Genomic DNA, 12,417 nt, shown 5'->3' on the forward strand with positions numbered 1-12,417 from the left:
GACAGGAAAATCTGCTTTTTTGCATTTATTGTGTGGGTCCAACCACATTTCTCATTGGCATGTTTGTTTCACCCTTTCTAAGAAAGAGGCTCTATTTCCTATGAAAGAGAGCCCCTTTGCACGAAACAAACGCCCCTTACAAACAATCTAGAGAGGAACTAAACAGAGCAACTCATTCTTTCAAACCAGTTCTTAATACTCCACCCCTCTAGAATGTGATACTTCTACCACACATACACAGGTAGTGTGCATCTCACATTTAAGTATAAAATTTCCTCTTGGCGGCCCCTAATCTTGAGGTTTTGGTATGCATGTTTGTTTAGAAGTAATAAATTTCACAAGATCATTGTGACAAGGGATATCCAGCTGTCTGTGAACATGCATGGCATACCCTTCACAAGATACCCATTTCCTACCACTTAAATTCGAGAACATGTTAAGATGTCTAGCATACTCATAAAAGCAATAAATATTATCTGACAGCGAATCGTACAAAGTCAGGGAGAATTCAGGAGAAAAAAGAGAAGACTATGGAGGGAAATTTGCCATACATTTACAGGAAAAAGCAGCCAATAATCAGGCTAATTTTTTCCAGCTAGCAGCTCAGTCAAGAAAACATCCTCCCACTCTTGGCAAGCATTCCGGACACCATCGCATCAAGTTTTAGGCTTTGAAAGTGCAACTGCATGATAAGGAGCTTTCTCCTACAGCTTATGCTTGCTTACAGAGTTTCCCATTGTTGCCAGCATATATATAAGGGGTGGCTAAAAGATTGAGAAATAAACTTCACGTTACAATAAAAATACAAGTAATTACGGGTCTAGATTTTCAAAATGCCTTCCCAAGCATATCCTGAGTCTCTAGGTCGAGAGTTTGAGAAATGATGCTACTTGCCTTTAGATTTTAATCTGCATTCACCATCTCAATGTGCAACTTGTGTAGAAAAATACACGAAAACACAACATATAAGGAAAAATTTCTTGTCCTACGATCAAGTGATAAGATCTTATGCAGCATTCTAGAATCCAATCGTTTGTTCCTCTATCAATTTAGCAGATAAAAATGGTAGAGGATGAAAACAAACTCTAACATACACTCTTCCGCTCATAGGAGCAATAACAAAATGCCTGTGACTTACTTCCCAGGCCTTTGTTGCAGCACAAAATCATCAGCAGAGTAATAATCAGCAATCAACCGGTACATATATGAAGGATTATGTCCTCCCCTGCATCAGGAACACAGAGAAGCTGGCTTAGGATCTAATAGAAATGGCATTCTTAGGAGAAGGCGATGAATTCCAACAGTTTGGAGAAAATTACTTGCTTTGGGAATACTATTTCAGTTCAAGTATTGGAGAAAAAAAGGTTAATTTTGGCATCCACTAGCAGGCAACATCCATTAAAGCAGACTTACGCATCAGTAATGAAAAGGCTGACAAGCTGTGGTGGTACATAATCAAATGCTGGGTTGACAACATGTAAAAGAGGTGCACCAGTCCCAATTCCATAATCCATGGAGTCTGAAAACTTCCCAAAATCTAGCAAATCTGATGGGCATTTCAGATCATTTAGCAGAACCTCAGGATTGTGCGGGTACAACGGACAGAGCTGCCAAAATTGACCAGAACATCGTGAGTGAATAACAAAGCGAGGATCACATAATACTAAAATCTTTTTAACCACGTAAGCCCAGAATAAGATAAAAGTTTCAATATGTATGCTTTACATGATAGCAGCCACCCACATAACATGAACTAAATACAAGTTGAAGCAAGCTCCAGACATTAGAGAATTGTTGAAATTAGAAGCAAGATGTTAAACTCCGTATGACTAATATCGGTATACATGAATCACATGTATACTACAAACAAAAACACCTAGAAAATGTTATTACCACAGATGGCCTTGGTCTAATTGGAAGAATCTGATGCATTGTCAAAGAAGGGATCTCGGTAATTCAAAGGTGTCAGCCTGAGCCCAACTTATATCTCTGTGATCAATATTGCAGAAAGTTGTGGCCAACTAATGATCCAACACTCTAATTGTCTCTCCTCTTCCATCTTCTTAGAGGCTTAAATCACTCTCCAGGGTGGGTTTGTGATTGTGCATTTCATGAGGTAGGTTATTTTGACCTTTAAGGTACACTTTATGATTATTCAGTATAGGAAAGGATCACCCTGGTGCAGGCCCCTAGAGGGAGACAGTTTGTCATGTGTCAATGCAGCAATCAGCTTAGTCCTCGTGGACACCAATGAGATAGATGCCCGTATTCAGCTTCCACATTTGAGACAGAAACTCATCTATTATGAAGCATATTAGGGAGCCCTGACCGATTAAATGAAAGCTTCCTCTGTATTAAAGTGTTGAAGATGTCACATTTATTGAAATAGGTGAGCCATTTAATAAAAGATGAAGTGCCCCAATGTTACTCATAGAACCAACGTGTGTTGCAGTACACTATACAATAAGCCCTGCATATTCATACCACAATCCACTGGTTTGCTTTAAGATGAGATGAAGATATTGCTGTACATTAATCACAATCCACCTAGTTGAAACCTGTACCTGACACTAGCTAGCATATCTTAGAACGGACCAAAATCTGACCTGGATCTAACCCATTTACAAACCTATCCTCAGGATGCAATTGTCACATAAGTATTTACATGCTTTTATCACATCATTTGGATGTTGAGATCTATGTTTTCAGAATGTCATCTATGCAGATACAATATTCAGCGATTGTTCTACACAAGGCCAATTTAACATCCAAGTGACATGATGTGACATGTGTCATTAACTGGCAGTTGACAAACATAATCCTTGTGATCATTTATCTTTTCTCTGGGTGAATAATAGTAAACACTATAGTATGGCATATATACAAAATCTTCAGCTCGTGTGCATACAGACGTACACAATAGAGAGAGAGAGAGAGAGAGAGAGAGAGAGAGAGAGAGAGAGAGAGAGAGAGAGAGAGAGAGAGAGAGAGAGAGAGACCTTGTGACTACCAGCCAGTACGACAAATGGAACAGCATGCCTTCGAGCTGCAAGTGCTAGCATATTCAACCCAACAGGGCCAATAACTCCCCCATTAGCCATTATTGCATGAGCCCCAACAATCACCTTCAAATCAAATATCCGATTTAAAATGGAACAACAATAAGCACCACTCAAAGAGCAAGTGGAACACCATACCATGTTTACACGTGAGATCATGGCAAAAACTGCTGAATCAGTGATCACTGTGGTTTGTAGATCTTTTGCAACCAACTCTTTTGCAAGGAGATGCCCTTGGTATCTGAAGAGTGGAATATGAGAATTAATCTCAAAATCAGAAAAACTAAACAGCAGCAATAAATGATAAATTTCATTATAAGATGCACAAACCTGGGAGCACCTTCAGCAACAAAAACCTGAAAGGAACGCTTTTTCTTTGCCTCAAAGAGAAATTCCTTCACTGTTCTTGATCGACCCAAAGTTAAAATAACTTCACTGGAGAAACATCAAAGGTCATCTAATTGATATGTGGAAACAAAAAAGAAGATACTAAAGCAGGGAACAAGATCAGAAGCAGATGTGGATATTTCTTGCACTGGCTACTGCAGAGAACTGGGATGGCAGTTCATTACATGAAACTTGTTTTAACCTTGTTTCTTTATATGCTCTTTTGCTTGTATCTTATTGTGTATGAAAATATAACCTTTTCATGGATAACTACTTTAACTAATTTAATCTCCATTTCCTCTTGGCTGGTTCTAGTAGGCTAGAAGGCATTTTTCCCATAGTAATGGGATCCTAAGATCTTCTCTTGTCGATATTGTTTCTATCATGCATTCTTCACTGTATAATGTTTCTCGAAGTGACAACCTGTCACTTTCTTTCCCCTCTTCTTCAATCAATGAAGTTTTCCATTTTGACCATCAAAAGGAAAAAAACAAGAAGCTGATAAAAGCTCAATATTTGCAACAAAAAGATCACTTACCTTGCAGTGTATAAGAAAAAAAGACCTATCATTTGCCCACAAATTCAATAATGAAAAGTACTGAAGTCAATGTTGTAAGTATCATATAATGCGGTACAATACAGTATGATGCGTACAGTTTTTTCAGGTAAAATGATACAATACACACTCATATCGTGATACGAGTGTGTATTTTATGCGTATCGGGTGTATCAAACGATACACCCCTGTATTGTATTGTATTGTATTGTATCGTACGATACACCCTTAGCGCAATTTTAAAAGGCATGAAAGTTACTTTACTTTGGGTTTTGGGTTTAAAGACCTCCCTAGGGCCAATTTCCCCATTTGTGTAGAGGTCATTAGAGGGGAACCCACACATCCTAGGAGGCTTGAAAGTGTTTTGGGGCTCAATTCTTGTGCAAGGGAGAGGGCTTTTGCAGTTTTCTCACGTAAGAGTGCATTTTCACCCATTTTCTCACTCAAAGAAGTAAGATAAAGTAAAAAATTTCATTCTTTACTTCATTTGTGTATGATTAAAGTTAGAGGAAGGTAAGCTATTTTTATGTTTTTAGAAAATATTTCTTCATTTTCAACCCTAATCCCATTTTTTTTACCCTTTGAACTCAAAATTTGTCCTTAAATGTTTTATTGAACATTATTTTACATCTTTGTGGTGATTAGATTTAGTAATACGTGCCCTAAGAGGTCGATAGAGGGCCACGGTCTTGGATGATGCATCCCGAAGGATCCCACATTAAAACACTATATACCAGTTGACTTAAGGATCCTGCAACTGCTTCTTGAGCTCCTCAAGCTCCTCAAGCTCAGCTGACGCTATCATGAATGGAGCTTTGAAGATTGGGGTCATTCCAGGCACCAACTCAATAGCATGGTTGCTCTCGCCTAGGAGGTAACCTAGGTTGCTCCTCTAGGAAAACATCCAGAAACTCTCTCACGAGCTCCATCACTTCTATCATGGTTGGTGTGGGCTCAACCAAAGACACACTAGCAATAAAAGTCTCATAATCGCATTCAACTAGATGTTGGGCCTTCATTGCTAAAAACAACTTAGCCTTCTCTATCGGTTTACCTGCTTTGTACTCAAAGACGGGTTGGTCTGGGCGAACAAAACATATCCACCTCCTTCGACGTTCCATGCAAGCGTAGTGCTCGTGCAACCTTTGTGGTTTTGTAGTGCATAGAAGATTGTATAAATTTAAATCCCATGTGGGACATAGCAACTCCACCGTACAATTATGTACCCATCACATTTATTTTGATATTTGTGTTGAGCTTCTTACTAGTCTTATAGAATATAATGAGAAAAAAAACCCACAAGAACATGCAACATTTGCCAAAGGTGGTACCTTATTCAGAAGATGATCAATCATCATCTCAGGCTACTAAACGATGCAATAAACAGAGAAAATCATTGAGCTTAAGTTTGATACTAAAGAGTGGAGCTGACTTTTATATATAGACATATGTTTCTAAACTCTAGCTTGTCTGACTTTCTTCTTATTATGACATTCTGTAACTAAAAATTGTAAGTTTAACTTTTGTAATGAGTTATGAAAACCTTTTGGCTTTTGAATGTAGTATTATTTTATCATAATTGATTGTATTTGTCGTAATTAGATTTACTAATGGCTCGACGTCCCCCATGGGCTGATAAGCCAATGTTACGATATTGTGAGATTCTTGACAATCATAGAGCGCACATGATTTTAAAATGTAGATTTTGTCATTTACTACTTCACGAAGGCTTGGAATGCATGAAAGAGCATATTGTAGTAGTTGGTGGAAGAATGCCACGATGTCCATCGGCTACAAATGAGACATGAGCTGAGATATGTGCTGATACAGAAGAAATTAGAAATATGAATACTAGATTAAGGGAGCGAGCGACACAAGCATTGACACATGCTTGGGCAGTGGTTGCACAACCAAATGAAGAGACACAAGGTCCACAACAAGATGTCATCTCTGATGCAGAATGTGGGATGTTTGATAGTGAAGATGACTGATGTTGTTGTTTTGTATTTTTTGTCACAAAGCTTGTGTGTAACAAAATCTATATTTAGTTGATTGTGACATGAGAAACATCTATGTTTAGTTGAATAATGAATGTTTAATGACAATATCTATGTTTAGTTAATCTTATTGCATAAATACATTTTGTTATTGTATTTTATGATTTTTTTAGATTTTTTGTATTTTTATTTTTTTAAAGAAATTTTTAGTGGAAAATGTGACTTTTTATGATACAATACGTATCTTATTTTGATCCAGGCCAATACGGGTTACAATGCGCTTTTTACAATCTTGACTAAAGCTAATTTTTGACAAACTTCTTCCAACACTTGTGCCACAGAACACTTTTGCCAATGGTTCCCCTTCAACAATTTAAGACAGTCAAAGGTTTTCCCTTGCCACAGTAAATGCTTCAATTCCATAGGCGACCCTAATGCTTGCAAATTCTGAAAGCATGAATGATACTTGTACATTGATGTTGACTATAATCAATGGTTTTCCCTTGCAACAGTAAATGCCTTGATTCCACAGGTGATACTAGTGCTTGCAAATTTCTGAAACCCTGGAAGGTACTTGTATAATGATGTTGACTGCATGTTTTATGTTCAGAGCAAGAACATGACAACCACAAAACAACCAGCAGCAAACTAATGCAGGGTATAAACGTAAGCCAATGAGTTTATACTTGGGGGAACCATTTTAGCTTGACCTCTCCACTGAAGTCAATTCTAGATAATCTACACCTGCTTTGAGAATTTTTCAAGATTCAGACAATTTTATACTTCAAAATCTTGGTCAAAAGCGATCTAAGAAGTTTCAAGTACCAACATTTAGGGATAGTATGGGCATCCTCTTATTTCCCAAGGCTTAGTTAGATATTTCAGTTAATCATTCCAATAACAAGTAGTTGTAATACGAGTCACATTCTATCTTATAAGAATCACTAGAAAGTAGAAACTGGATGAATATATGACATAGTAAGATTTGTTTAGGTTACTCTACCTACAGTATAATGAACACTTTAGATTGGACTAGGGAAACCCACATTTCTGCAAACAACATTATTTTATTTTTGTTTTTAGCGTACTTAAAATTTATTTAAATAACATTATTTTCTTGAGTACTGAGTGTGCCTGCATGTGCTAAAGTATATGCATAAATAGGCCACTTCTGTCCAGCTTTCTATTACTACACATGTCCACATGTTATCGTAAGTCGTAACACAATATCATATCATGCATCTTCCCTTCCTCCCCGCCCCACCAGAACAAATATAATGAAAATTTCCTTTTTCTAGGAAAAGCGAACTTTCCCATGTCTTCCCAAACATGAGAATTTTTTTCAACAGAAAACTCAATCCAAACTGGACTGATATAGAAAGGCTTCTCATCTCCCACATGTAAAATCCTTCTAAACCATTCTGAACACCAAAATTAACCACTCTTTTTTTCTCTAGTGGAGAAGTTCCATGGGATGCTAAGTCATAACCAGCATTCAAGTTCTAAAACCAAAACTGTTAAGGATATCAGCCAGAACCCAAACCAAAAGGTTGCTGTAAAACACAAACACACAGTCCCTCACACCCAGAAAGAGAGAGAGAGAGAGAGTACTTCTGATGGATGTGCTCAAGTGCTTGATCAGCAATCTGTGAGTGGCAATGGTCAATGTCATTAATTAGTTCATTTATAGCCTCAATAACACCACGCTTCAGCTTCCAACTCCTTGAGTTCTTGTCAGCTGCAACACAAGAAAAGAAGAGAACAGTCTATAAATCTCTATGTGACAATAAAAGTGTTTGGTGTCATGCATTATCTACCCTGCAACTTTTTTTTACAGCAAGCTAAGCCCTAGTGTAACCTTCATAGTTTGAAAGCAAGAGTAAAACTGAATCTTTGAAAAGAATCTCAGCACATTTCGGCCTCAAAAGATACTACTCCAATCAGCTAATCAATGAACGAAGCCAAGAGAATATCATTCCAGCAAGTAGACCATGTGTATGTGTATGTGTGTGTGTGTTTGCATGCATAGAAGGGGGAAGGCGAGACAAAAAAGGTCCAGGATCATGGTACATAGATCAGCATTTTTAAATTCTAGTAGGAAAATGGACCTCAATTAACTTACATTTGCTTCTCCCTTCAGAATCTCCTCCAGATGAGCTAGGATGAGGAGCAGTTGCTGTGACAGGTATATCCTCAAGAAGGGTATGCAATGATGGTGCACGTAATGCACTTCTGGAAGCAGCAGCAACTGCAGCTGCTGATAGGGTAGGCCGGTCCTCATCCTGGTCATTATCCTCATCATCACTGCCAGGAGACAAACTCAAGTCCCCAATGCCAGTAGTCGCCAGAGTAAGATCCTCCTCTCTAATTATATGTAACACACGGCGTACAATGTTTCCCACAGCGAGCTCTGCACAAGGATCATGTTTCCATACAATCAAAGGAATGCCATCATAAATGCGAACCACAATTCACCTTCTTCAGAAACAAACTTCCAAATGCACGAACACCAGACATTCAATATCATCACATAGCAAAATTAACAGCACTATAACTGCCAGTGTGATAGTTGTAAATTAATATTTCCAACAAAACAAAGAAGGTAGATGAACGCCTTCAAAAATCATGGTAACAAACCATTCAACCAACGAGGCTGATTTGTTCTACACATAGCTGCCAGTAATACCTTAACATCAATAATAAAAATAGTAACCACTTCAACCAACAAAAACAAGAAAATGGTAGTGCCACATTGTAGGATCAATTCATTTACTTTTTATGTGTGAATTGCCACATTTTCCGCATGGTAGTGCTACAAATTCACCATGGACGTCGCTAAAAACCAAAGTCTTTCTCGATTATATGAACTGCATAAGGATGTCTAGACAAATTAACAACGTTGGTGAAGCAAATTCAGGAAAAATATGGCATTACCAACAGCATTTGCAGCAATAAGCTGTGTGCCAACCGCCTTGACCGCATCGATCAAGGAAGCAGCCTGATTGGTATGCGATATCCGATGGTGAGAAACCACCGTCCGCAGCAGCGTCGCAGTTTCCTTCGCACAAGCATGGGATCCCTCAATTTGCCTGCACTCACATACCCAACACCTTCCAACTAAACAGATGAAAAATCCAAAAAAAAAAAATCACAATACCCACGAACCAAAACTAATGCAATTCGCGCAATCTATACGAAATCAAACCGAAAAAACGAACAAAATCAAATCGAAATTCACCGTCTCTTGAGCTTGAGGACGATCTCGTTAACTGCAGACTGGATGTCCGGCATCCTTGCCGATCACCTGATGAAACGAAAATAAAGGGATGGAAATCAACCACAGAATCATACCCAAAAACCCAATTTTTTAAAAAGATAAAGGAAAGAAAGCAACCCTTCATAAAGAGAGAACACCACCATCTAAGCTCAATCTTAGAAAAATATAACAATAACGTTATCGCCATTAACATTATGTTGGGGTTTGTCTATCTAAACCAAATTTCTTCTCTATCTTGGATCGTAACGCTGCAATAAAGGGAGAGAATGGCCTAAATCGTTCTCTTTTAACTAAACGTTTACTTACATAAGAAGAAGAGATTTGGTGGTATTTGAACCGATTAAGAAACTGACAGTGCTTAAGAAAAAGGGAAGACAAGGTACAGGAAATCTCCGAACAACAAGAAACTTGAGAGTTACCCCAAGAGTGGTCGGTTTTCGGCTAACGGAAGCGACCAACGAACCGATTCGGAAGCGGTCTTGCAGAAGTTGATCGCAGCTACCAGCAGAGAGAGAGAGAGAGTCGAGGGGTTACTTATTCTCCGTTTCTTCTTTGGTGGGGTTGAGAAACCGGGGAGGGAGCTGCCAACGGGTTGGATCTGATCCGGATCCTTTGGACCCAGGCTTTTAAATTTTTAGGTTGGTGTCACAACACGCCATTTAGAGTGTGTGCCATTGGTAATACGAGTCAGACACTTTATGAAGATGACAAGATTCTAACATGTACTGGTATTGTTTTAATATCTTTTAGCAGTTTCTTGATATTTTCAATGAAAATTGTAAATGTATATTGTAGCCAACTTTAAGTCGTTAGCACATGAAAATTGTAAATGGAACGTTGAAAAGTTAATTTTTGATTTTGAAGATTAGATATATGAAAATCAAGGGCATGCCACGATTAGATTAGGTGGTTCAGCATAAAAGGGAACAATATTAGATACCCTCGAGTATACCGTACCCTTTAATGGAAACGTCTTTTTCATCACATTTTCTTGATTTTTTTTTGCCTGTGGTTCAAGCTTTATGGATATAATTTATATGGTTTGTTTAGTCAGAAAGATGTTTTAAATTGTATGATGGCGTTGTATATGCATATTTTTTAAGGGCTTCAAAATTTAATGGTGTACAATGTGTCAAGATTTCATGGTTGAATTCTTTAAAAAAAAATCTTGATTGAAAAAATCACGCATGAGCCCACTGAAATTTACACTATCAGGACAGTGATAGTAAGTAGGGCAGGCAGAGCCAGCTTGGCTAGGTCTCTGATCCTAGGGGCGGTTTCTCCGTGTATATATTAAAAAAAAAGTGCAAAGTGCAAACAGTGAGATTTGAACCTTGAACATTCAGGTTTAAGAGTCCCTACTTTAACCAGTTGTGTCACATTACTTTTGGCATTTCTCAGATATCCCAAAAAAAAAACACCTATCAAACTGGGAAAAGAATGAAAATTTTCTCTATAAAAATAGAAAAACAGAATCTTCTCATGCACTTCCAAACAAAAAAAAATCTAATATTGTGTGATTTCACTAATCGTGCATGTGAATAACTTCTCCACCTAAGAAGGTGGGAAAGTGGTGGTCAAAGTTTTCCATTTTTTTAAGAATTTTTTTGCCACATCTGAACATGGTCTAAGGATAGGGCATTAACCCCATTTGGAAGTAGTAATTTTTTTTTAGAAAAAATAAAATATCCGTATCATATGAAAATAACGGGCTGCATGGATATGAAAATTTTCACCATCATTTCTTCAGCTCCTAGATAAATTTCTCAAATTATGGCTAGTAAAAAATCATTAAAAAGTAAATTATATTCATCCAAAAGTGCGTGAATATATTATGGTTTCCCCATTTGTTATAGATTTTTCACATTTTGTTAAAAATTCTATGCAAGCCCTGAATGCCAAAATAAAGAGGAGCCCATTTTGTGTGGCTGTTAATATCGTGAACTATTCATTCAACATTGTAACTTGACTATTAGACTCAATACTAGATTAATTTAAATGTTTAAACAGTTAACCAGGGTACCAAACATACCAATTGGGCCCAATATGTACCTAATCTTAATTGTGAATGTACTGACAATAGGCATGGGTCCATCCTCATTTAAATATCATTGTAAAAAAATTAGATAAAAAAATGACTGCATCACAAGTAATTGGAGATATTTTTTAGGCAAAACGAAAACCTCACATCACTAACCGCACATTGGCAAGCCTAGAGTTGGTATATATATATATATATATATATATATATATATATATATATATATATATATATATATATATATATATATATATATATATATATATATATATAGAGAGAGAGAGAGAGAGAGAGAGAGAGAGAGAGAGAGAGAGGTTGGGTTGGTTTTAGGGGGGCACAGCATTTGGGTTAGGATGGTGGGTACTACCCACCTTGACCCAAACTCCCTTATTTCCGGGTCAAGGTGCGCACTTGCCTACCCTGGCCCATATTTAGCTCCGCCTCTGCTTTCTAAGGTTCTTGTATAGACCATACTTGCATTGGTACTCGATACAACTTAGCGTATCACGTTTCATGTGTTTCAGTACCATATACCAGTACAAAACTCGTCTTCAAAACCACAGAAATAAGTATAAGATGTTTAAGAAACTTGTCCCAAGAATAAGGTAACTTATTATACTATAAATGAGTATCAAGTTTGTTTCTATTAGTATTCCTACATACAAATACCAATTTCATTTTATATATACGCTTTTTAATAAGATTTTTAAATATTAGAAGATATAAAAATATTATTATACAATAATGATTGATTTACATATTATGTTTAACTATTTTAATTTGTAGGTATCTTTATAAAAATATATATTTCATATCAACTTGTTAAAAACTCGTACCAATTATTTTAGAAACTATATCAATGTTTATTAGAACCTCGTATCATGTTTTTTGGATTCGTAACAACATGTGTTTCAAATAAAGATGTACCTGAAACTTTTTAAGCCCTCATGTACCCATACCAATATCTTGTATCCACACCAGTACCCATACCCGTTTATGACATCTATGGTATAGACAGACATTAGCATTGCAAAAGGTTTGGATGTCATTCGATATCTGATTCAAGTCTGGCATGTGTTTTTTGAGAGGGGATTCGAGTC

General features: G+C 37.1%; 1 protein-coding gene across 1 annotated transcript; it reads right to left on the reverse strand.

The window, feature by feature from the left end:
- Positions 1-454: 454 nt before the first annotated feature.
- LOC149814390 (uncharacterized) lies at positions 455-9,800 on the reverse strand. The gene is made up of 10 exons (XM_089989012.1): positions 9,696-9,800; positions 9,238-9,303; positions 8,934-9,088; positions 8,122-8,409; positions 7,611-7,737; positions 3,390-3,494; positions 3,198-3,300; positions 3,000-3,125; positions 1,414-1,607; positions 455-1,225 (listed from the first exon to the last, which is right to left on the reverse strand). Exons 2-10 carry the CDS (start codon positions 9,288-9,290, stop codon positions 1,135-1,137), a joined length of 1,242 nt encoding a protein of 413 aa, XP_089845138.1. The 5' UTR covers positions 9,291-9,303; positions 9,696-9,800; the 3' UTR covers positions 455-1,134.
- Positions 9,801-12,417: the final 2,617 nt, after the last annotated feature.

Source organism: Nuphar pumila, chromosome 15 (assembly GCF_984573655.1).
Source record: "Nuphar pumila chromosome 15, dmNupPumi1.hap1.1, whole genome shotgun sequence".
NCBI classification, from domain to species: domain Eukaryota; kingdom Viridiplantae; phylum Streptophyta; class Magnoliopsida; order Nymphaeales; family Nymphaeaceae; genus Nuphar; species Nuphar pumila.

Excerpts from the sequence above, each read along its gene's own strand:
- LOC149814390 (XM_089989012.1), bottom strand. The coding sequence starts at position 9,290 with ATGCCGGACATCCAGTCTGCAGTTAACGAGATCGTCCTCAAGCTCAAG. Across the intron at positions 7,738-8,121 it reads TTCTGAAGGGAGAAGCAAAT|CTGACAAGAACTCAAGGAGT; the intron begins GTAAGTTAATTG and ends CTTGTGTTGCAG. Across the intron at positions 1,226-1,413 it reads AGCCTTTTCATTACTGATGC|GGGAGGACATAATCCTTCAT; the intron begins GTAAGTCTGCTT and ends TTCCTGATGCAG.